The sequence below is a fragment of the Phoxinus phoxinus genome (genome assembly GCF_949152265.1).
Source record: "Phoxinus phoxinus genome assembly, chromosome: 10".
NCBI classification, from domain to species: domain Eukaryota; kingdom Metazoa; phylum Chordata; class Actinopteri; order Cypriniformes; family Leuciscidae; genus Phoxinus; species Phoxinus phoxinus.
Genome location: NC_136885.1, coordinates 18,561,192 through 18,588,028, shown reverse-complemented (window position 1 = coordinate 18,588,028; position 26,837 = coordinate 18,561,192). Strand labels below are relative to the sequence as shown.

Here is a 26,837-nt window from a genome sequence, read left to right as displayed (position 1 = left end):
ATGGTTAAGCAAACAGTTGATGGAACCTGTTGACTTCCATAGTATGGAGGGAGGGGGGGGGGGGGGGGGGAGACAATGAAAGTCAATGGGGGACATCACATTTTTGGTTACTGACATTCTTCAAAATATCTTAATTTGTGTTTTGCAGACGCAAGAAATTCATAACACTCTCCATTTCCATGTGATCTTTAATTCAAACCAAGGCAGAAAAGGGTTAAGGTAAATGTACCCATCCTTTAAGAATACACTTAACGCTTTCAATAATTTACAGTATATTTAATTTTAATCATTCAGTCAATGCTTAGTTGAAACAACAATATTATCACTAATGGTAACATTAAATATGCGTTTAAACAAGGATACTGCCTTTGGGAAAGAAATTCAAGTGTACGGATATTTGAGCTAGATAATTGCAGAATTACCCAATTTCTATGTCATCTAATCTTCCAATGCAAAATTATTAGTTTATCTGGATGTACAGAAAAGCATGATAAGTGTTTTACAGCACCGACTCATATCACTAAATCTTTCTTTCTTGCATGATTATTAATGATTTATAAAGGGGTCATGGTCTAGTCAAGCTACAGTATGATGTGGATGTTGCCTGCCTGATGTGGGATGTTTTTACCCTGCGAGGATATTTAAAACAGGGTTTAAAGGTTAGCTGAGCTAATAGACACAGACTGAGGTCAGAGATCTCTGAACAGCAGGGCAGCAGCAAGTTTGCACAAAACCTGCAAGCCAATACTAAAAATGAGTCCGGTAAAAAAGATAGTTAAGAGGATGAAGGTGAAAAATGAACTGGCACGACAGGTTATGGGAGAGATCTTAGGCACTTTTGTACTTCTGGTAAGTTTTTGCATAGTTTTCACTTAAACAGCATAGTTATAGTATAGATATTGTTTGTTCGCTCATGTTTTTCATTAATGAAATATAAGATGTTTTCAATTTTGTCATTTAAAACTCATTATCACTATTAAAATATAATTTTCTTAATATGGTAAAATGTGTTAATGCATTGGTTACAGCATTTATTAGTCGAGGTTAATGTTAATTTATAAAAAACAATACTATCGGTCATTGTTTGTGTACATTATTTTAACTACGTTCATTTATAAAATGTAAAGATGTAATACTTTGAAAAAAATAGCATGAACCTAATAAATGCTGTAAAAAAAGTACTGCTCATAGTAAGGTAATGATAATTCATGCATTAACTACTGTTAACAAAGCATTATGAAAATACCACATAAACATTACAAAAAAATACATTTTGTAACATTTTCCTTGATTCTCTGTTAATATTAACATATAATTTAAGAATTAGATTAAGAATTCATAAAGTGATATTTACATGAATAAGAAAATGTGCAATGTGCTTTTTTGAAGAGCTTATGCTGAAAATGACTGTGCTATCATGTTACACAATAAGATAGGCATAAGTTTTACAATGGACAAATGCAAGGTTCTGTGAGCATGTACTTTTGCTTATATATGCTGAGAATGTGTTTATTTAGCAATGTGCAAGTTAGCAGAAACTTTTAATCTCAAGTATGTGCAGTAGTCCATAATAAAATATTCCAGTGCAGGGTCAATTTAAGAGTACTATCAGGGTTAGTTAGTATCAATAGCAATAATGTTACAACATTACGTAATATTACATATGGAATTCAGCATGTAATCAAGCTCATGCCGACAGCATGATTGTGACTGAGTGAGGGTGATATTTTTGTATTTAAAACTTTGATAAACAAGAAGTTAATATGACATAACTTGTGTTTATGACACAATTTAGCCAGTTAGTGGTGGGGGGAGGGGGGTTCCACCATAAAAAAAATGGTTACAAAAAGTACATTTAAAAAAATCAGGCTCTGTAACACTGGAGCAAAAACATCCCTTTGCTTTTATGCTAAATATCAATGCTATCATCATGACCATAACAACTGTAACTGTTTTATACCCAACTAAAATAGACAACTACAATTATTAATATTTAATTCGTTTTTCTCTGCTGTAGGTGTTTGGTTGTGCTGCAGCAGCTCAGGTGAAAACCAGCAGAGAAACTAAGGGACAGTTTCTGTCTGTTAACATGGCCTTTTCTGTTGGCGTCATGTCTGCCATGTACCTCTGCAGGGCGGTATCAGGTAAAATGGTTATAGATTGGGCTGTTTTGGGCCAGTTAATGAGATATTATTTGTAATATTACCCTTTTTTGGATCGACACAAACTGACTTCTGTTTTAATATATATATCTATCTATATATATATATACAGGTGAAACTCGTACAATTAAAATATGGTGCAAAAGTTCATATTTCAGTAATTCAACTTAAAAGATTAAACTAATATATTATATAGACTCATTACATGCAAAGTGAGATGTTTCAAGATCGAGATATTTTATTTGTTATAATTTTGATGATTGTGGCTTACAGCTTATGAAAACCCCAAATTCTAAATTAGAATATTGTGAAAAGGTTTTCATAGCATTTCATAATCATCAAAATTATAACAAATTAAGGCTTGAAATATCTCACTTTGCATGTAATGAGTCTATATAATATATTAGTTTCAACTTTTAAGTTGAATTACTGAAATAAATGAACTATTCTAATATTCCATATTCTAATTTTTCGAGTTTCACCTGTATTTCCATCTCTCTCTATTCCTCCTGAAGGAGCTCATCTAAACCCAGCTGTGTCTCTGAGTTTCTGTGTGTTGGGGGACCTAGCCTGGATAAAGCTGCTACCCTATTCTCTAGCTCAAATATTGGGGGCTTACCTGGCCTCTGGACTCGTCTATCTCATCTACCATGGTAAGAAGAAAGAGAGAAATAAAGACATCCTTTCTTAGATACACCATGTATCGTAATTCACCATTCTATTTTTTCAGTTTTGTGTTTTTGAAAAATATTATTTCTCAACCCTTCTCTCCTGCAGATGCAATCATGGAGTTCAGTGGTGGAATTCTGACTGTATTTGGTCCTAATGAAACTGCCAGTATCTTTGCAACTTACCCAACTGATGTGGTATCAGTGCAGACCAACTTCCTCGATCAGGTCGGCAAAAGGCTATATAAGAGCGCTGTTGAATACTACTGATACAATAAATAATTGTAGTTTAATCTAATCTGATATATTATGCAATGCTCTAACGCAATAAAACGTTATACAACATGTATAACACTTTTTTTAAATATTAATCAATTATCAATAGATCTTATCAGCATTCTGTGTCTTTTGACTACCATAATCTTTCTCTTGTTTGCCTGTGTGTAGGTGGTTGGCACAGCCATGCTGATGTTGTGCATTCTACCTCTGAATGATAAGAGAAATGCTCCTGCTCCTGAAGCGTTGCTTCCACCCATTGTAGCCACTGTTGTCCTTGGGATTTCCATGTCAATGTCGGCTAACTGTGGAGCTGCCATAAACCCTGCCCGTGACCTTGGTCCACGACTGTTCACGTTCACAGCAGGCTGGGGCACAGAAGTCTTTACGTGCGTACTTTATCAACCTATTAACAAACACTATTAATATAAAGTTCTATTAACATCAGATTAAGTGTTTTGTTATGTTTTGTTATGTTTTGTTATCTATGCCCTTGCACCTTACCTTTTAACTTATCTCTCCTCTGATAAAGCAAATTACCGGGTATTTCACTTGCATAACTCCAGTGTTCTATTTAAATTATCTCAGCACATTGCCACGCTGGCATCTACACTTCTCCATACACGGTCATTTTAAAGCCCTCTTTTTCTCTGACCCTTACAGGTGCTATGACTACTTCTTCTGGATTCCATTAGTGGCTCCTTTGGTGGGGGGCGTGCTGGGGTCCATCATTTATCTGGTCTTCATTCAGTGGCATCTGCCTGAGCTCGAGGATGAATCTGAGCCTGAGTCTGAGGAGATCAAAGAGCAAACAAAGGAGCAGATGGAGCACAACAGCAAAAAAGACGAGTTATACCTTAAAATGTCTTCTATTTAGAAGCCTGCGTGATCATTGAATCTGCCTCACAGCATTTGCAGAACCTGCTTCCCCTCTTTCCCCTATTATTTCCGGACTGTTTTATACTGTAAATAAAAAATAGGGAAATGCCACAACATAAAAACTAGGGGGGAAATGTACTCAATTATTTATTATTTTCAACCTCATTTCTCCTAAAATATTAAACTGGGACTTATTTCAACTATATGTAGAAAATTACTATCGCCTTAATCGTTCACTGTTTCATACAGTAAATGGGATTTAAAATATTTTGTATATAGTATGTACAGTGTATTAGTTACTTTAGATGATCCACTTGTTGGAAGATGGTGGAATCTAGAAGATATATTTGTTTGTTGTCTGCTCTCTCATGTAAGTGAATCAATATGTTGCACGTAAATGTTGTATTACATCACACTAATTCATTAGGATGAGTGTGTGCATATTTGCTGATGTCATGTGATGTACATTAACAAGTTCACAAACAAAAAGTAAAAAAAAAAAATTGAGTGGACCTGTCTGAAGCCCCATTTAGCAAATATTTATCTGACTTTTTAACTTTGGGAATAAGTATATTGATTATGTCACAAGGCCACTTTACTGGCATGGTAGGCTACATCCCTTTTTGAGATAAATTATTTGCACTAAATGAAAGACCTTGCTATTCAAAAATAGTGTCAATAATAACTGCAACCAAGACACACAAATACAAGGATTTAAAATATAGAAAGAAGTCATATCTTCTGTCATAAAGGGTTCTGTTAATATTACTGATCAGTATAGAGCTTTTTAGATCCTGTTTGGTTTGATCTGAAAAGAGACACTTTGAGGTGTACGGCCATTAATTTAGTGTTTAGTAAATTTAGTAGTAACTTGGTGTTTGGGGTCACTCTCTCAACACATTAAAGTAACTGGCTAATAATTCTGGGCAAACTATTCTGGCATTTGCTAAAATGTAACAGATTTGCAGATTACAGGTTGCTAGACAGAAATACTTTCAAAACTACCCAATTCACTTAATTTACTGAAGTTAAACTCTTAAATCTGCCCAAATGTGTGGGTCAAAATATCCACAACAACCATATAAAATCAATTATACAGTCATACTACAGTATAGTCATCATTCCCAAACTTAAATTGGATAACAACTGTGGTATTTAGTAGTATATAAACACTATTCAGAGGTCCTCGAAAATGTATGTCCTTATCCATATTGCCAAGGCCATATTAAAAGCCAAAATATTGTAATGTAGTATCAGTATCAGGGTTCCCAGGTCTGCATTTAAAGTGGTGGTAATGTATGATTTCACTTTTCTAACTTAAGTTAGTGTAAAATTTTGCTGTTTGAGCATAAACAACATCTGCAAGTTGCAAGTTACAACGCTCAAATTTCAAAGCAAAGGAAGATATTTGCTTTTAAAGAAAAGGACTAAACGGCTGGTAGGGACTACACTACATTCCTTCGGAGTTACTGTTAGTGACATCAGCAACCCTAAAATGTACATAAACCCCACTTAGGTAAAGTTGGTTTTATATTCGCATATTCGCACATTCGCGGACTTCCGCATTCAATAACTCGTGAACTAAACGTTGTTGCTACACAAAACACCTATCACATATAACTACACATATAACACCAGAAGCTACAACCTATTTTTCCTCAAAACGATCTTTGCTTCGGAGTGGACAAAATACATTGATCTCTATGCGCAGGCTTATAAGAAGGGACCATCTGCAAAGTGCAAACCTGAAGGAAAGCTCGTTTTGAGGAAGAATAAAATATTGAAACAATGTTACTTGTGTAGGAACAATATTCAGCTCACGAGATATTGAATATCTCGGTGAATATCTGAATATAAAACCAAATTTACCCAAGGTTCAGACTGGATCATGACCTTCAGTACCACATACGTGGACAGCGCCACGAACATAGTCAAGTTTTCAAAAAAAAAAGTTGCCAAACAGGGTAAACATAGTTTTAGGTTTGATATTTGATGCGTATTCACCTAGACTGCTTTAGTTTACTTTTGTGTATTCTACATACAGTACGCAAATATTTTTATGTAAAACTTACAGTAATTCACCAAATGGATTTTTTCATGTTCCAAAGGTTGTAGTACTTTCCTAGTGACCAGATTGACTTACTACAGGTCAAATTGTGACAACAACTCCCTTACTGTACGTACAATTGACAAATATGTTTATGAAAAAATTACTGTGATTCACTGTAAGTATTTTTTCGTGTTTCAAAGGTTGTAGTACTTTCCTAGTGACCAGACTGACTTACTACAGGTCAAATTGTGACAATACCTCCCTTACTGTACGTACAATTGACAAATGTTTATGAAAAAAATTACTGTAATTCGTTGTAAGTATTTTTTTGTGTTTCAAAGGTTGTAGTACTTTCCTAGTGACCAGACTGACTTACTACAGGTGATATTTTGACAATACCACCCTTACTGTACGTACAATTGTCAAATATGTTTATGAAAAATTACTGTAATTCACCTAAAGTATTTTTTCGTGTTCCTAAGGGCGTAGTGCTTTCCTAATGACCAGACTGACTTACTACAGGTGAAATTTTGCCAATAACTCCCTTACTGTACATACAGTACACAAACACTCAGGCTAACCATAAGCTACATTAGCATTAAGCTAATTTAGCTTGCTAATCTGGTTAACATGCTTTTGTGTTCTCATTCTTACACTGAAGGCTCTCCACGGCAGTCTAGTAAGACAGTGTCAACTGAGTGGCACAAGTTGCTAAACCACGTACCACGAGCCCCGAACCATTCCGGTCGTGGGTTCGAATCCTGTGTGGCACATGCCCAGACCGCAAGAGGTACTGTGGCCTTAAGTGGTGGAAAAGTTGCTTCTTTTCCAGATATGGTGTCTATATGTGAAGGAACTCAATAAATACCAACATGCATTATAATTTTGAGTTGCTTCTCACTTGAAGTATGGACCTTATGCACAATAACACAACTTCCCAGTGGCGCAATGAGATGAGAGTCTGGCATCTGACCCAGAGATAGTGGGTTCAAGCCCGTGTGGAACGACTTTATAAAATTGTGTGTAATGTTGTGTCATATTGATTCCTTTATTATTTAACATTGTACTAATCTTTCTTCCTCTTGGGTTAGAAATAAGTTTGTCTTGTTCATTATGTGTTCATTCTCATCTGAACTTCTGTTCATTTTGAGTTAATTTTCACCTGTACTTCTGAACCAGCTGTTTTTTCATGCATGTTCAATTTCTGCTGTTTTTACTCTTCCTGCTCTTGCTGCTGCTTCAGGGGCTTGGCCCCGTATCGCTGCTTGCAGCTATATTTCCACTTGTTCCTTAACCTGTAACCAAGAATACTAACACACACAGACACAGTTTCTTCAAGATTGGATTTAGCCAGGCTTTAACAATAAACAGGAGAGTATTCTCAAAACATCAAGATAACATGTTCTTTCTCTCACACTTTAAATCAACTGTAAAGTAAAGACTTTAACTAAGAAATGGTCTCTCAACTATAGACTTCAATGACCCCTGCTGAGACCATTGCTATCAGGGTACCCTAGAAAAGCAGATGGATGTAGTAACACCTGTTAAAGAAGTCCATATTTCATCTCTGGAAGCCGGGCTAAATGAGCAAGCACTGTTACTGCATTCCTGGCATGGGCCAGACCCTTCAGTCACACCTCAGATATCAAATACAGACATTTAAAGGATACATTAAATAACATTTTCGATAATCACACTGGTAATTTCTATAACAAAGTAAAATCTCATAAGCCTAGAGAAGTCATTCAACTCATTTGATATTTAGAAGGAAAAATATTGATTAATACCTTGATTAAAATCACTCATTAGAATCCAGAATCCACTTCTTCGGGACTTCATAACAAAAACTAAACTTGAATCATTCCAATAAGGGTGTTGCTTATTTATAATGTTGAAAATATGCTTAAGCTAAAATCTTTACCGTTATTTTAATCAATGAAAGAAATGTGTTGTACAAGGAACAGCAGTTCTAATACTTACTTTTATCTAAAACATTTATCAAAATGAATTGAGTAGAGTGATCACTAGGAACATACTATAACCTTTGGAACATGGAACAAGCTGAAATTACAGTAATTTTTTCATAATAATATGTATGTACTGTACTTACAGTAAGGTCGATATTGGCAATATTTAAACTGTAGTAAGTCAGTCTAATCACTAGGAAAGTACTACAACCTTTGGAATATAAAAAAAACATTATAGGTGAATTACAGTTTATTACATAAACATATGTAATAAACATGTAATAATGTGTATTACATAAACATATTTGATGATTGTACAGTAAGGGAGGTATTGTCAAAATGTCACCTGTAGTAAGTCAGTCTGGTCACTAGGAAAGTACTACAACCTTTGGAACATGAAAAAATACTTACAGTGAATTACAGTAATTTTTTCATAAACTTATTTGTCAATTGTACGTACAGTAAGGGTGGTATTGTCACAATTTGACCTGTAGTAAGTCAGTCTGGTCACTAGGAAAGTACTACAACCTTTGAAACACAAAAAAATACTTACAGTGAATTACAGTAATTTTTTCATAAACTTATTTGTCAATTGTACATACAGTAAGGGTGGTATTGTCAAAATATCACCTGTAGTAAGTCAGTCGGGTCACTAGGAAAGTACTACAACCTTTGGAACATGAAAAAATACTTACGGTGAATTACAGTAATTCTTTCATAAACATATTTGATAATTGTACGTACAGTAAGCGAGGTATTGTCACAATGTCACCTGTAGTAAGTCAGTCCTTTCACTAGGAAAGTACTACAACCTTTGGAATATTAAAATAAAATCACTATAGGTGAATTACAGTTTATTTCACAAACATATGCAATAAAAATATGTAATAATATATGTAATAATATGTTTATTACATAAACATATTTGATAATTGTACAGTAAGGGAGGTATTGTCAAAATTTCCCCTGTAGTAAGTCAGTCTGGTCTGTAGGAAAGCACTACAGCCTTTTGAACACGAAAAAAAACTTACTGTGAATTACTGTAATTTTTTTTAAAACATATTTGTCAACTGTACGTACAGTAAGGGAGTTTTTGTAAAAAATCTCACCTGTAGTAAGTCAGACTGGTTACTGGGAACATGCTACAACCTTCGGATAGTAAAAAATCCCTTTGGTGAATTAATGTAATTTTATTCTAAAAAGTACTTATGTAAATTATGTACAGTGAGGCAGGTTTCCTAAATACAATCATTATAATGCACTTTTTATTGTTGCTAAAGAACAATCAATAGCATTAGAACACATAATGTGAGAGATATTTGCTGGTACATCTGTAGTTTGCAAAAATGTAGTTGTCTGTTTGCACACAATGAAAAAAAAAGACAACTTTTTAGACGGTCCCTATCTTGTTCACCGCACTACATTGGACATTCAGTGAACATTCGCAAGTTTGTATGCCATTAAAACAATACTTGCCCATTTTGATCGATTGTGGAAAATGTTGTAGTTCACCATCCTTGTCCTAAAGATCATGTAGCTGCTTTTATTTTGCAAAAATATGCTTTATTGCATATGTTATTGAGACACTTTTTAAGCAAAAAAGTGTGAATGTGCGAATATAAAACCAACTTTACCTAAGTATAAACCCCACCCTCAGGAACGCAGTCCATGTTGAGAAGAGGAAAAGTGTTGTAAGAGTAGGCCTACATTTGTGAGTCAGCTCAAACTTTAGCATCCATCTTTTCACATGCAATAGAAAGTCACTCTGTGTGCATCTCACAACAGTTCCTATAAGAGCGATTTATAGATTACCATGATATAGAATATCCTAATTGAAGATGGTTAACGCCACATCAGCAACATAAATTCATCAACTAACCTTTCAGAGATGTCCTGTTGCATTCTACATGTTGTCACTTCTTCTTGAGTCTCTCCATCTTTGTCTGACTTCGTTTTAACATTAAAGGCAGAACAGTTTCTATCATTTTAGTGTGTCTGCGTGAGGTAATCGCAGCTGCTAACACACGCGAGCTCTTGAAACCCCGCCCTCTGTGCAGCTCATTTGCATTTAAAGGGCCAGGCACAAAACGGTGCGTTTTTGCAAATCCTCAAAAGGTGACAACTTTATAATGCTTTATAAAAATATCTGTGGGGTATTTTGTGCTAAAACTTCACACACACACTCTGGGGACATCAGAGATTTATTTTACATCTTGTGAAAATGGCATTTACCACCCCTTTAAGCCAAATATTAATTATAAATGTTAATTAAATATGTTCACTATCTGTCCAGCGATGTGTGTTTATGCTGATGTAAATATAAAAAAATGGTTTGTCTTTTTAAATCTTCTTATCATTATATTTATTGAGTTGGCTCAATGCGTTTTATGTTTCGCACTTCAGAATTGTGACATAATTTTCTGTAAGGAAACATACTGTAATTAGCACTGATGTACCTTCGTTTTTGTGCTGCATTGTGGGATTTTCGGGGAGTGAACATTCCATTGCACTGGAAGGATTTTGCGATTGAGGATATGTTTACACGACAACTGAAAACTACTAATATACTAAAAATAGAAACGTTTTTTTCTCTGCATTTTTCGCGTACAGATGACACCATTGTCAAAACAATGCCCCGTTCACACAGATCCGCGAAAATGATTTAAAAAAACCCCGCTGTATTATGCATGTCAGGCCAGTAGTTGGCGATGCCACTTTGTAAATAAATTCTACGGGCCTATGACTGAACACGTCTGTCGAGTCTGACCAGATATGTGAGCAGGTTTCAACAACCGTCCCAGTGGGAGTACTAGTGGAGCTGGTTAATTAGGTGTATGTGGTCAACCCCTTCCTCCACCATTTAAATTCAGTTTGTCGCAGTTTGGAGAGATCAATTTGCTGATCACTTCCTGTGCACGGGCCCTTACTCCTCCACAGGTTCCGTCCGGTATCCAAATATCCTTGTTTCCACTAATTCTGCCCAGACCCAAGTCTTCCTCTTCTTCATCCCCACCAGTCCAGTCCGGATCACAATCATCTTCGTCGCAGATGGTACTGTCCTTTAAGTCTCTTTCTTCACTGCTGGTCCTACCCAGCTCATAGCTTTTATTACTGCTAATGATGTAATGAATAATTTCATTACACCCAGCCCCCCTCTCAGATCCATCGTGGGCTTCAGATTCGCCAGCTCAGCCAAGGGGTGTCTACTCCAGTGCTCCACCTCAGACCTCCAGGCCTGTAGCTCCCCCTCAGTTGACTCTACCTTGGCTCCTCCCTCCCTCGGCTCCCCCCGGGACTGTCCTCCCCTCGGCTCCACCGTGCTTCCTTGTTCGGACATCGCTCTGTCTGTGACTTCCAAGCATTCTGCTGCGCTTCCCTCTCCACCCCTTTCAGCTCTCTCTGGCTCCACCTTCCTTCAGTCTCCTCCTGGGTCCTCATTCAAACCGCCTAGATCCACCACGGCCCTGGCTTCACCTTGGTTGCAGCGGCTCCGCACTGCCCTCCATGACTTCCATTGTCGCCCGGTCACTCCAGTCTCTTGGATCCACCCAGGTCTCCAGATCTCTCTGCTCCACCGCTGGTTGTCAGAACGCTAACTCTGCCCTGGCTCCTCCCACCATTGGTTCCACAGTGGGACTTCATACTAACTGTGCTCTGAATTTCCTTTCGTTGTGTTGGTTGAGCTATGCACTCTGTTTCGCTTGTTTAATCATTATGGGTGCTCTTTTGTTTTGTATTTTGTAAAGATATTGTTGCTAAACTAAACTTATGTGCCTCTCCTCATCTTCTTAATCTGGAAAGTGACAATAATATGCTTTATGACAATGAAGCTTTCATATGCTCTATATTGTACTACATCAGACTTTACAATTACACTTAGAATTCAAAAAATTTATACTGTAGCCAACTGTATTTTTTTTCATAACGGTTTACAACTGAACTGAACTGAACGATGACATCACTGCTTTATAGACGAAATTAACTAATTTAATGATTGATCTTTCCAACGGAACTGAAGCAACACTGAACTGACTTCAGCTGAACAAGAACACTATTATATTTTATAGCTGCTGTACAGCCGAAATTAACTTTTTGCATCATTCAATAATTTTCCTGTTATCAAAGCTGCTTTGATAGCGCTATAAAGATTACTTGGCATGCTAAATCATTATTTATAATTTTGTGCTGTCCTGAAATAATGAATACAAGATCAATTATTATTAGTCAGCAATATCGTTTTTTTTTTTTTTTTTTTTTTTTTGTTTGTGGTTTCAAATTGTTTGGCCATCGTGCACTGAATGAAGAATCACAAAGTGTCCAGTAGAGGGCGCAAACGACAAACCAAAACAATGAGCACATGGTTAAAGTCGGTACTGCCCCCATGCTGCACTGTGAACAAAGTTGCAGAGTTTATCTGCTTCATTCATTTGAAATTGTATGATAAACCTTCTTTAAAACCACACTAAATAACATAATTAAAATGATTGCCGTCATCAGCAATGTTCACACTTACTGGAATAAATCGGACGTAACACAATTGGATTTAGTTTTTTTGCTTTTACAGAAAACATTAGGCTACTATTGAACAGTGCAAGACTGAAAGTGGGAAAGAGAGCAGATGCAGATGCAAACACCGCCCCTCCACCCACGCCTCCCTCATCCTATTACTATGAGCAGCTGCTGGCCTATCGTGTCCGATACACTTTCACCTTTCAAGGATGTTTTGATTGTCAAGATAGAATAGCGTGCATTCGATAAATAACCTATGGTGCCTTAACCCGACGAGATACCTGCAGAAAAGGAACAACAGAGATGTCTGAAATCAGCATTGCTTACAAGAGGAGCTGATAAAGGTAATGTCCTTGCTTATCCGCCAATAATAGCTTGACTTTTAGTTCAGTATAAGGCTCTACATGCTAACATGTGACTTCTGAGGAAACAGTTAGCAAAAACTTGCATAAATAGCGTTGTTTTCTCTCTTTCTATCTCTTTTAAACGGTCAAAATAGCTTTGTGAAACTCCACCACAGCGGCGTCCTGCGCATTGTAACATCCTGCTTTGTCGATATATTTTATTGTCTATTTCGCGTAATAAACAATATGACCACATAATAAATGTTTTAACCTAATTACTCTCACAGATTAACTTATGCCAAGTTACGCCATTCATTTTGAAGAGCGTTCATTTATGAATTTCAGTTCTCAATTGCATCTCAACTGTGAAATATGTTTGAGCTGCGCATGTCTCAAACTCCAAATGTTACTTAGACAAATACCGGTATAATGTCGATTTACATTACAAGACATAGGCCTATTAACCATTAATTGATTGACGTAGTCTAAATCACGAATTAATAGCCTACTTTTTTACTTTTACTTTACTTTTGATAAGAACATTATCCAACATTATATTGTATAACTAATGCTTAAAAGTTTATTAATGGCCTACAAGTTTTTTTAAAAAAAGTTAAGAGTAAGAAATAGGCCTACCATGGAAATTTAAGTTCTATGTTTATGTATCATCTCCACAGCCTCCTTCAGGAAAACCCGGTTGAAAACCCTGAATAAAACCCTATGATTTGCTGTGTTTGTTTGTTGTGTTAAAAATAGTATCAGACCGTTTCAGACTATAACAGAATGTTTCTTGTGAAAAGTGTTCAGTTGGTTCAGAATTTTCAGGTTAGGTATTTGCAAGTAACTTGTAAACTTAATTGAACCAAGGATTTAAGCTAGTTCTTGAAATTCCTTTGAGGGTAAAATTCTGACTGACAGCCAAGAAATGTTTTGTGGTGCTTGCTTAGAGAACCACCAATGTTATAATTCCCTAGTGAAGGAAAGCATATAAACAGCTGGGGCATGATCAATTATATAGGCCCATATGTAACTGTAATAATTATTCATATAATTATATGCATTTGGCCACATCTGTTTGTGTATCTATGAATAGAGAGTGAGAGAGCAGGTCATTCTTTTCTGTAGTCAATATCATTATTGTGGTTCTGGTTTGATGGTGATTTCCTGTTTGACCTTTTGAGGCAGTAAGCATGAAAAATGGAGATATAAATGAGGTAAAACAGATGGGAAGCCAATGAGGGCAGAATAATTATTGGAAAATAAACAAGATTAACGTGTACAGGAGCAAAATACAAAGGATGTCAATTAAAATATGCTACACATAGTATGTTCATGTAAATTATAGATAAAAAAAACTCAAAAGCTGACATGTTCAGCCTTACATGACCACAAATAAATATTTAAGAGTGCATTTTCCTTACGATTAAAATACAAGAGCCCTCTCTGATTATTCAGTCTGGTTTGCATTGTGTGACAGAAATTATTCTTTATCCATGCATGTAACATATGTGAGAGAATCATTCTGTGCTACATGATGCTTATTCGAGATGCTGAGTCAAATGACCGCAGTCTGTTGTCAGTCTGAAGATGTGTACTTCTCTGACTGTTTATATTCAACATGGCTTCCAGATCTGGGATGTTTAGTGTCAAAAGCAGTTTATTGGGTTTGTCCTTAAGTAGCTTTGTGCACATCTGTGTGTGTGTGTGTGTGTGTGTGTGTGTGTGTGTGTGTGTGTGTGTGTGTCTGTGTCTGTGTCTGTGTCTTTGTGTCTGTGTTGTGGGTCATTGGTTTTGACCTGCTGGTGTGTAAGCCTCCAGTCAGATACATGGTAATAGACTCTAATCATAGCTGACACACATGTGTACCAGCTCGTCTGTCCGTGTGAGTGTGTGCATAGAGACAGATATATTCTATCTCACCTGAGTTAACCTTTAGTTACTTTATACTGTGCATTCTTTGCATCTTTGGATTCTATCGTCTTTGGATTTGTTATTTTTTGTGAGAATATTTTTACCTGCAGAGGCATATATTTTTTTCTGTTCTCAACCCAGGGGTGGCCTCCTCCTACCCAACCCTTCCCAAGCTCTCGAGCAGCCTGCTTTGATTATCTACATAAAATTAAATCATATCTTTATTGTGGGCATTCAAAGCAACAGATCATTGTCAGTAATGTTCTGAGGGCAGCTCAGAGACAGAAAAATCTCTCTTCAATGACTCTGCATGATGATGACCTCTGTTGGCTAAGGCAATATAAAAGTCAATATTTGCAAGCCTGTTGTGATGACTGAAATTTCCTTCAGGGAAAGTCAAAATGCCCTAATGTGCATATATGATGATGATCATGGATAAAAGCACTGAAACCAATGCATTGCTGTGTTGTTTGAGAAAAGGCATGTTACGGATGTGATATTCAAATTCTGGCCAATACAGATAAGCCACTAATTATCTTTACGTTAAGAATGATATTATAAATCTATACGGCTTCATAAAAAGAAGGGAAGGTAAAACATTTTAATACCGTATGAAAGATAAATATTAATTGGGGACCTCCTATAGAAAAGATAATACTGTTTGAATTTAGGGATAAAACGAAGTTCGAAATACGTGAGCAGCGGTATTACTGTTATCAAACATCTGAAGCCATCCTGAGAGCGGCGTTAGATGAATATGTAAAATGTGCTGCACACTTTTCTCTCGGTAACAATATGAACGCACAACAAAATTGAGAAAACAGCAAGCATTTTAATAAAGCATAAGAAAAGCATCTGATCATACGAGAGCAACGTGGATATGTTTGCTTTAAATTGCTCTACGGCATTCCAGTAAAGTAAAGTCACGTCATGTTTATTTATATTTATAACCCAGAGAGAAAGAAGGCGGAGCCTCTGCGCACAGCTACCTATTACCTAAATTGCCACGGACGAGGGATGAGCAGCGATTAATTGTATCCAAAATAAAAGTTTGTGTTTACATAATATATATGTACGGTACTGTGTATAATTATTTTGTATATATAAATACACACACATGCACGTATATATTTAAGAAATATTTGCATGTATATGTTTATATATTTATGTATATAATTTATATTATATATAAATATTTTATATATACATAAAAATTCTTAAATATATACATGCATTTGTGTGTATTTATATATACAAAATAATTATACACAGTACACACACATACATTATGTAAACACAAACTTTTATTTTGGATGCAATTGCCCAGCCGTGGGAAACTTTTCCGAACTTTTTATTTCTCCGTTTTCGCTTAAAGTATATCAGGGCCTTAACTTGTCATAATAAAGGAAAGTTCCTTGCAATGCTGGTAAGATTTAGTGTTCATAAAAAGTTAAATCTTTGCCATAATTAATTTCTACCCCTTTAAATTGGTGCTAGTGATTCTAAATCTTAGAATTGACAGAACAATTTTAATATACAATATTGGCAGATACAGTTAATAAGAAATAAAGATATCTGCTGATGATGTCTGTATATTGAATATTCATATTAAACCAGGTCCCTGTATGGAAAACTATGTGGTAGATTATAAACTATTCCATAAAAATGCAGAATTGGGCAAAATACTGATTTACTTTTTTTTTTTTTTTTTTTACATACAGTATTTGATCTTTAACTGCATGTGTCTAATTATGTGATATAACACTGCAGATTTAAGTCGTATCATCTACATTCATGGAACCTGTTTTTTTTTGTTTTTTTTATTGTATAAAAGAATCACACTAATACAGGAAAAAGGCATTTCAACCTCCCATTGTATAAAATGTCTAAACAATTGAGTGAGGCGATGTCTGCCTCTATATTCCCTGTGCGTCAGGCGTAGGAGACTGAATGCAGACAGCATGTGGCGTCTTCAGAGAGAAATTTATCGGTAACCAGACCCATAGACATCAATAACAAACCTAACCAGACCACTGCTATCCTTTAGCATTAGCATTTAGTCTTAATAGCTGCTAATGTTTCCAGCTTTTATATAACTAGCCTAGTGTGTACGTGTAACCACCTTAAACAGTTGTCCTATCAATTATCTTAATATTATAATGATTAAAATATATATGGACACAATTTTTAGTAGGTTTTCCCAAAGTTAAGCATTGAGATTACGGCGACATGTTCATTAGCAGTGGCTTAGTTTTAGCTGACTGATCTGCATACTGTCGTTGTCAAGGATTAAATATCGTTGAACACCTGAGTGAGCGTAAACTGTTGGTACGTCCCCTGTTTCACCCTTGAAATCCTGTTGACATTGTGGTTCTCTCTCTTTCTGTGTGTGTGTGTGTGTGTGTGTGTGTGTGTGTGTGTGTGTGTGTGTGTGTGTGTGTGTGTGTGTGTGTGTGTGTGTGTGTGTGTGTGTGTGTGTGTGTGTGTGTGTGTGTGTGTGTGTGTGTGTGTGTGTGTGTGTGTGTGTGTGTGTGTGTGTGTGTGTAGATTTTCCCATGGGACGGAGCGGCAGAATTTCAGAGGTGTGGAAATGTTCAGAAAGAGACTTCCCCCAGGTAAACAATTAGCTACTCTCCCTAAACACACACACACTTTTAATTTTAATTACCATTTTGTGTTATGAATTTTAATGGGACAGTGTGTAGGAATTACTACCATCTAGCGGTGAAATTGTATTTTGCATTCTAACGAATAGTGCTCTCTAGCTCCTCGCTTTTTCAAACGCGTGTTGCAACTACGGTAGCCGTTATTTACCAAGAAGCTATGACAACAAAAGCCCTTTGTCGAGTTTAACTATACGTTACATGTTCTAGTGTTATGCTGCCTATATAATGAATTACACAACCAAGGAATAAAAAAAGCTTGTAATTTAGACCGTAACATTGACTTATCCGTCGAGAAGAAAGCAGGCAACTTCAGAGTCCCTTTCAAAGTCTTTCTCCTTCATTAGCTCTTTCCAACTGTGTAAAGTTAAAGCTATCCCCTTATCTACCCTCGGTTTTTGAATTTGCCGGACACGTTTCCTTTTAAATAAAATTTTGGCATTTCTCCTGTGGCTCGGCATAAGTATGATGCAGTGCAACCTTTCAAATTTACCGGGGCAGTGACACACATTACGCCTCTCACTGTCCGCTTCAGCTGGTGTCAGTCACGTTATACTGCCTCTGGACGAAAACGCGTTGTGGAAACGCGTTGAGGTGGCCTAGTGCTTTTTGTCCCACTCTGCTATTATAATTTTTCAAGATGGAGGAACGACATGGAAGCCTCTGTGGAGTTGCCTGTCCCATGTAAATAAAGATAAGAAATTCTTCGCGTACGAGGATAAGTCGGATCATTGAGGTAATTGTACACCATTGAGGACATATTTATGAATAAAGACATTGATTTTAGTTAATAAAATACTTAAAAACTACACATTGTCCCTTTAAGTACACACATGCTCAAGGTGTCAATCTTCAAATCAGCTCAGTCTTCACTCTCATGGCACTTTGTAACTATTTAACGTTTCGGTGAATTGTTGGCTAATTCGTACAACCTCATTTGTACACTTTCGGACAATCTGCTTACGCCCCACTAATGGCTATTAGGAGCGGACCTTCATGCTTATACTTTCCCTCCCCGCATACTTCAGTATAAATCATAGAAATTCATACAAAATCATAAAATAGTTGTTTTCTCATAACAATAGGTTGCTCAGCTTGAGCAATGATGCTTACAAAAGTTAGCCTCTTTGATTTCTCAGTAGTAAGATATGAAATATCTTCATAAATTACACTCTTAAAAATAAAGGTTCTTTATTAGCATTGATGGTTCCATGAAGAACCTTTTAAAATCAATGGACCATTTTCATAGCACAAAAATGTTCCTCATGGATGGTGGAAAAAGCTTATTTAGATTATTAAAATGTTCTTTACCCTAAAAAAATAATGGTTCTTTTAAAGGGATACTCTACCGTTTTTTCATATTAAACTATGTTATTCCCTTAACTAAGACGAGTTCTCGTCTCTTAATCGCTCTGTCTTGCGATGAAACTTTGTTAGCACTTAGCTTAGCCCAGTTCATTCAATAGGGGCCAAGCAGAGAAGCTACCAAACATCTCCACGTTTTCCCTATTTAAATACAGTTACTCGAGTAGTGTAACTCTACCTAGGACGGTGACACAAAACAAAACGTTGCGCTTTTCTAAGAGTGTAAAATGGATAACTATATTGTATGGCGGAATACCATAGCAAGTGCTTGGGAGCACTTCGACTTGGCGCAGTAATATCTTCTGGGAGAGTGAGCGGGGGCCGGTGAGAGGATTTTTCACGAGTGAAGATATTACTGCGCCAAGTCGAAGTGCTCCCAAGCACTTGCTATGGTATTCCGCCATACAATATAGTTATCCATTTTACACGTTAGAAAAGCGCAACGTTTTGTTTTGTGTCACCGTCCTAGGTCGAGTTACACTACTCGAGTAACTGTATTTAAATAGGGAAAACGTGGAGGTGTTTGGTAGCTTCTCTGCTTGGCCCCTATTGCATGAACTGGGCTAAGCTAAGTGCTAACAAAGTTTCGCCGCAAGACAGAGCGATTAAGTGCACGCACTGAGACGAGAGAGGTATGTATCAACTCGTCTTAGTTAAGGGAATAACATAGTTTAATATGAAAAAACGGTAGAGTATCCCTTTAAGAACTGTGGTAAGCTAAGGGGTCCTATAAAGGTGTATATGTTTTCATGCTTGATTGTTAAAAAAAAACACATTATTTTTCACATATTTTACATTAAAGCTCCTCTCTCCTCAGTCTTGTTGAATGTGTCATTTTCGATGAAGCCCCTGTGTGTTTTGATTGGCAGCGCTTAGCGCGTGTTCAGGAAATTTCAAGCCCCTTCATTAACCGCAAGCTCTACTCAGATGTAAATATTAACGATGGCCATATTGAGCCCGATTCAGACCCTGACTATGTTAACGAACAAGAGGATTTGTTGAACGGATTTCAAGCACAGATTTCACAGGATGTTTCATGGATAACATATCCCCTTAATTTTCCTAAGGGGCGATGAACAGTCTACAACAGTTACAAAAGCTAAAGTAAACACTACATCAATACTGTAATGTTAGTTAGCAGGCTAGCGGAGGCTAAGTTTTGCCCATCGTTTACATCATAGCAACTACATAAAGCTTATAATTGGAACTGTTAAAGGATTAGTTCATTTGCAAAAAAAATTTTGCTGATAATTTACTTACTCACTCCGATGTCATCCAAGATGTCCATGTCTTTCTTTCTTCAGTCGAAAAGAAATTTAGTTTTTTAATTTCACTTTTTTTTTTGAGGAAAACATTCCAGGCTTTTTCTACACAGAATGGACTTCAATGGCAACATCTATCCCAATGTTCAAAGAAATTTCAAATGTCCGCTTCAAAGTGTCAACACGATCCCAGTCGAGAAATAAGGGTCATACAGTATCTAGCAAAACGATCGGTCATTTTCTAAAAAAAAATAAAGATTTATATACTTTTTAACCACAATTGTTCGCCTTGTGCTGGTCTGCGACGTGCCACGTATTACGCCATCACGTTGGAAAGGTCTCAAAAAAATAAATAAAACAAAGATGTCCGACGATTTTGAAGTTGGAGGAGAAAATGAGATGGAGTTTTTCGCCCTTCCCTACTTTTTTTAACTAGAGTACACAGACAAATAACTTAGATAGATGGCGTGAACGTGACCTTTCCAACGTGATTACGTAATGCGTCGCAGACCAGCACAAGACGAACAATTGTGGTTAAAAAGTATATAAATTAGAAAATGACCGATCGTTTCGCTAGATAAGACCCTTATTTCTCTACTGGGATCGTGTCGAGACTTTGAGGCTGCATTGAGACGGACATTTGAAACTTCTTTGAACATTTGGATAGATGGTCACCATTGAAGTCCATTATGTGTAGAAAAATCCTGGAATGTTTTCCTCAAAAACCTTCATTTCTTTTCGACTAAAGAAAGAAAGACATGGATATCTTGGATGACATCGGGGTGAGTAAATTATCAGCAAAAAATGTTTTGAAAGTGAACTAATCCTTTAATAGAAAACACAACTACAAATAATAAGACATACTTACAAGTTGTGATCCATAAACAACAGATTGTCCCGACAAAATGGGAACGACGTCTTTCAGGAGAAGCTTTTGTGCGTATAGCCTGCATTGTACTCTCTTCTGGAAACTGTTCTCCGTAAAATGTGCTGCACAGACAAATTTACTTGAGGTTATAAAGTTCAGGAACAGTGTTAAAAAAAGTTTGACAAACCTTTTCCAGAGAGTAAAAAACAGCAACAACAACTCTTCCTCTTCTCAAAAGCAGCCCAACATGGCCTCACCCCCCTTTTTGCATATTCCTGGTTTATGTACATTTTAAGGTTTGTGATGTCACCAACCATGGAAAAAGCTCATTGTAGTCCCTACCAGCCGTTGGTTGTAGTCCTTAAAAAGCGATTTCTGTAAAAGAAAATATCTCCCTTTGCATCAAAACTTTGAGCATCTTAACTTTGCCAATGTTGTTTATGCTCAAACAGCAACATTACACACTAATTAAAGTTAAAAAAGTGAAATCATAATCAAGGACCCCTTTAAGGTAGTAAGTTTAAGAGGCAATTTCGGATATTAGCACAAACACTTTTATAGTTTTGTTTTTTTGTGTGAATGGTTAGCCATGGGTGCATGGCTGTAGCCTGCTATGAGGTCACCGAGGTCCGGACCTCTGTATTTTTCTGAGCTGTATGTAATAAATTGTAACATAATTGCCTAATAAAGTATTAACTCCATTTTAGTGCTGTAAAGATATTGCACAGCACCAAGATCTTCTCATCTGAGCTGTTTCAGTGGACTAACACTGCTCACCAATGTCAAAATATTTGAGATGACCAATCAAATAAAAGTAGGTTGGTTATATGTTCACAGAAGCTGCTAGTGATGGGAAGTTCGGATAATTTTACTGATTCTCTTGATCGATCTCATTCATCAAAATGAACTAATCTTTTTTCGAGTCATTTCGTTCATTTAAGGGGCTTTAAATGTTATACTTTTAACTGGCAAATTCCCCAAACACATCCACCTACTCAATCTTGATCATATTCTGAATTAAGAAATCATTATAATGCAGTCAAAAATCATTTACAGGGAACATAAATAATTACTTTACCTTCCGAGTCCTTCGTTCATTTGTCACGTGACAGACGCAATGAACGCAATGACAGTCGTTCATGAACTTGAAATGTTTCAGTACACTAATTCATACAATTAACTTAAAACTTTAATGTAATCCCAATGTGAATATTTGTATTACCGGTAGTATAAACTTAGTTAGCTTTAACAAGCTAATCTGCTAACATACTAATTTGCTAACATATTAGCAATAGTATGTTATACAGAAGCATTGGCTGTGAGTGCAACAATATAAAAGTATTATTTGCTCTCAAGTCAAGCTCATGCACCACTCGTCACCATGATGGTAACTATCCTAAAACCAACATTAACCGAAATTCTTCTAAATTATAGCAAAACAATACATTAATCACTACTAAATCTCCCACTTAACTAGCCTGGCTAACGCCAGACCCAATTCTCGTTGAGACTTGGGTCTGGGAACCACATGTGCATTTTCTCGTATTTGAGGCGTGGTTTACGAATGCCCGGCGCCGTTTATTGGGTTCTAAGAATGTCTATCAAATGCGCCTGTACGTAGCTCATAGCCAATCGTTTCCATTATACCAGATGACGTATGTAGAGCGACAGAAATTAGACAAGGAAGATGACGATGGGTAAGATATTTTTGTGTAATCAATGACGTTCAGCGACTATTGCCGTTTGTGCAAGATAAACATGAGGGTCGAAGGTATATATGGATATAAACAAACTGCTTAGTTGTTTCGCATAGATGTCGTCATCGTCTTGCTGCTCCCTCCCCGTTCTGTGATTGGTTCCCTAGATGAGGCAAAAATCTGGTCCATGGTATCCAGACTGCCTTTCAGCGTGAATAAAATCGCGCTGCGCAAAGGCAGTATGGGGAAACCCAGGCTACCACTTAACATTAATCTTGCACAAAAAAACTCTCCCTTTCGAGTGCCATCGGCAAAGCATGCTGGGAAATAGATATCCCAGCCGTTTCAGTTAAACTTAAGTTCGTCTAAATTAAAATAAATAATTTAATAAAACTCAGAACAATGAAACAGTTCAGTTTACTTAACATATATCAGTTCTGTGACCTTGAAAGAAAGTGCTAAATACTCATAAAAGTTCATTTGACTGAACTAATTAGTTTAATTTAAGTTCAAACCAATTAATTATTTTGAGCGTTAGGGTTTACCGTGTAAACCAAACATTTAATATTTGACAGCTGTTTTAGCATAGAAATGTTAAACAACCGACAAAAATAATCAGGCAAACTAATAAACTTTTGTCTAATTTAGCTTTTTTTCTTTTCTTTTTTTAAATAGGCCTATGTAATTTAAGTAGTTCATGTAATGTATAGCAACTGTCAATATGAGGGGGCAAGAAACATTAAGAAAGCAATTTCATAATATTAGGCATATAAGATTAATAATGAATGTGTACATATTGTGAATACATTTTATAAACTTATATACCTCACTTTTCTGCAGCCTTCAGTTAATTCACTTATCTAAGAAAATTATTCACAAAACATAAATATCATCAGCTGATCCTATGTTTACTGCCTTCTCTGACACAGATGAAAATAAGAAGACTATCAGTCAAAGCTCAGCTTTAGGAGGGGAAGAGACAGGGCAAGATAGAGAAAAAGAAAGAGTGGTGGAGATGAGCAGAGAGCAGGTATTGACAAATAATCGACTGCCCACTGACGTGGTTTTAAAGCTATTGTTATGCAATTTTTTGGCCTTCAAACTTCTTAAAATACACATATGTAGATCAGAGAAATCACATTTTTCTCGGGGGTGCATGTGTTTGTACCCCCCTAACTAGCTCAAATTTGGGACCTCTGTGATGGTAAAACCCTGCCTACAGCCCTGCATGAGTGTGATATTGTTCCAAAGCTTGGATCTTGTTTTTACTGTGGTGCAGCGCAACATCAAAAGTTAAATACGTCGTACACGTGAGTTGGGAGGGTTCCTTCCTTGGCACGAGACTCCCCCTCTCTCCACACACTCTGAGATGCATACAGGCGTAGCACGTGCACAGACACCTGACTGGTCCAGATGTCTTCCGCAGTGCTACCTCTTCTTACCCCCTCTTTGCCCTGGTATGCCACTGCCTATTTATCTGGAGCCATTTTGGGTCTGAATCTGATTACTATGATATTTCATTGCCAGAGGAGCCAGTAATATGCTCGCTGGCTCAGTGTGTTTTACATCTTTCACAGCTCTGCAGTGTAAGTTGCCCCGGCAACCTCATCAGCCAGTTGGTATTGGCCACATCCTTGGCCAATAGAATGGCTTTCTGATTATGTCATATAAAAACAACGTCGTAGTTCTCTAGTGGCGCCAGTGTTTTGACATAGTCCGGTGAGAGTGTTATTATGTCGTCGTCAGCCCAGTCAAAAATCGATATTTTAGAGGTTTTTAGTTGTTTGTCAATTAATCTTAGCTTATTTAGGAGTTTAAAGCCATTTTAATTTATTAGACTATAACATTTAGGCTAATTAAAAAAAAATGCCAGCCAAGCATATCTGAAAAACAGAAAGTTACTCAAATTGAACTGCACGTTGGCTACAATAGCAGTCTTATTCGTTTTGAGAAAGTGTAATCGATTCTGGTTCACATCGAATGACCTCAACGGCGACGACTCTGCGGCAAATCAAAAGGGAGAGGGAGTGAGCTGTAATTTCCCGCCGCGTCTGTAATTTGATGTGTTCCACTCACCACTCGTCATTCGGCGCCGGTCTGCAGCTGCCGCGCGCGCGTTTCTCTGTCGCTCCGCTGGTGTGAAGTCCTATCGCTGCGTGCGCACACTGCGCAGAGCTATGTAAATGAAACAACGGTGGGACAACATGACTATCCCGAAAGACATCCCAGAGAAGTGGTTTCCAATCATTCTCCCTCTAAAAAGGAAGAAAGAGGGATTAACCAACACGACAAAAATAAGAAACGGAGCAGGTACCTTTGCTTTGCGTTGTCATTTGTTTACCACAGTCACATATGATCTGAATTAAGTCTAGCTGTTTTTTATTTATTTATTATTATTCTAAATATATAACATTATATTCATAGTGAAATAGAGGTCATTTAAACTATAAATCAATCATTTAAAATGTATTTTTATTCTTATTTTTTTGTGTCAATGTTTCATCCTCCTTCAACACTTCCCTGTCATGTAAATAAATAAAAAAACATAGTGTTCTCCCATAAGTGTGTTTATTCATTCATTATTTCACCCTAATGATTGTCTCACAAAATCAAGCCAATTACAGTATCCATATCCAGCACCAGCATGTGTTTGTTTGTGTGCGTATATGTCCCATGACCTTGTGATCATCCATCCCTGTCAACACTCACAAATATCTCAGTATATTTACTGCATCTACGTTCATATTAAATGTAAACAGTCAGCCTTTATAAAGGGGTTGTTATCGAGTGTTATTGAGATGATTGCATAACCTAATGTCTACATTGAAAGTTAATGTCTCAAGATTGGTCACATGATATACACAGTATCTCACAATATTTAATTGACTGACTTCAAGGATGTAGTTTTGATTTGGACATTGGTGGGGACATAAAAGCAGAAAAAAAACTTTATTTAAGGATTTACATTAAGGTTTTTAGCCTTGACTTCAATTAATCAATTCTGTAATGTTATTATAAGTTAAAGGTAACTATGACAAGGAGGTAGTTTAACAGAGATTGAACTTTACCTTTACTGTGTTGTTTTTTTAATTTTGTGGATATTTGAACTAACAGTTTGCTTCAAACATTTAGTTTAACAACATTAAAGTAAAGAGGTTGAACTTAACTGTGCACATAGGCTATGTTCAAACACTACCTGTCCATGCACTAAATGCACATCCTTTGAAAGAGCGCAGATTTCTTACGTATTTACTTTGACTTCTCTGGGAATGTCAATGGTATGACCCATTTCAGATGCTTCCAAAATTACAACAACAGTGGTTGTAAATATATGATATATTATGTTTATCAAAATGATTGCTAGGGACAATTCAGTATCGCTGAATATTGGGACATGTCCGCGTCCCTACTAAATTCTATGCCCTTGACTGACTTGAATCTTTCACATCTGCTTTTTCCCCATGCCTCATCATAGCAGTTTATTTCACAGTATGTTAAATGAGTGTGTAAACTGCTTATCAACATGCTGCCTGTTTGTTTGTTTTTATTCGCCCCATTTAAATGTTATTCATGTGATTAACACAGCCAGCAACATTTTCACTCTCATGATTTGTTGCTGCAACACATGTAGTTTATATTTTTCACTAAAGGTAGTAGGCTTATTGTTAGAAATGTTTTTGTAAACTTTTGTTAGTGAAATGAAGTAACTGGAAATGTAAATGTATTTGGCTGTTGTGGTTTAGAGTTGAGCTGGACCTCTCAGATTCTGTGAAGGAGACCACAACTGAACAAACATTGCTGTTTTTAAGTTCATTTTAATTTCATCTTAATGCGTTCTGATTATCAGTCACTACTAGACACTTAGCAACATTTGAAGATGCCCAGAGTGACTCGTACGGACAACAGGTGTATACAAGATGCAGTTTCATTTCAAATGAAGAATTTTACGAATTATTATATTATTATAAGAAGAGGCTCAGAAAATCACCTTTGCTGTCGTATTTGTACTTGTTGTACAACTTTCAAATAATCCAAAATACAACTTTCAAATAATCCAAATGTTATTAGACATTGTTTTCCTTTTTCAGTTATTTAAAGGAACTAACCTTAAGTTGACCTTTAAGGCCAATAAATATCCAGTTCCACAAATATCCACATTACCATGATCATCATTACTTCCCATTAGAGTTAGAATGTAAAGGTTTAAGGGAGATAA

The 26,837-nt window shown here is 36.5% G+C and overlaps 2 protein-coding genes across 3 annotated transcripts in view; both read left to right on the top strand.

Annotated features, from left to right (window-relative positions):
- The first annotated feature begins 53 nt into the window (after positions 1-53).
- Positions 54-4,465, top strand: aqp10a (aquaporin 10a). Of its 2 annotated transcripts, none has more exons than XM_079626150.1 (6): positions 54-219; positions 2,018-2,144; positions 2,678-2,815; positions 2,940-3,058; positions 3,278-3,495; positions 3,770-4,465. In XM_079626150.1, the coding sequence occupies exons 2-6, from the start codon at positions 2,090-2,092 to the stop codon at positions 3,981-3,983; spliced, it is 744 nt and encodes a 247-aa protein (XP_079482276.1). In that variant the 5' UTR covers positions 54-219; positions 2,018-2,089; the 3' UTR covers positions 3,984-4,465. The 2 variants fall into 2 exon arrangements, with proteins under 2 accessions (XP_079482276.1, XP_079482275.1); XM_079626149.1 differs by lacking the exon at positions 54-219 and adding an exon at positions 664-849.
- Positions 4,466-12,725: 8,260 nt separating this feature from the next.
- The window catches only part of atp8b2 (ATPase phospholipid transporting 8B2), a 46,230-nt gene continuing 32,118 nt past the window's right edge, over positions 12,726-26,837 (top strand). Inside the window, exons 1-2 of the mRNA XM_079625572.1 lie at positions 12,726-12,855; positions 17,314-17,381. Coding sequence (XP_079481698.1) covers positions 17,357-17,381 — 25 coding nt within the window. The 5' untranslated portion in view covers positions 12,726-12,855; positions 17,314-17,356. The remainder of the gene's footprint in view (positions 12,856-17,313; positions 17,382-26,837) is intronic.

What these genes read in the sequence shown, in the direction of transcription:
- aqp10a (XM_079626149.1), top strand. Translation starts at nt 754, where the DNA reads ATGAGTCCGGTAAAAAAGATAGTTAAGAGGATGAAGGTGAAAAATGAA. An exon ending in CCTCTGCAGGGCGGTATCAG is followed by an intron (nt 2,145 to 2,677) that starts GTAAAATGGTTA and finishes TTCCTCCTGAAG; the next exon opens with GAGCTCATCTAAACCCAGCT. An exon ending in TGGGGCACAGAAGTCTTTAC is followed by an intron (nt 3,496 to 3,769) that starts GTGCGTACTTTA and finishes TGACCCTTACAG; the next exon opens with GTGCTATGACTACTTCTTCT.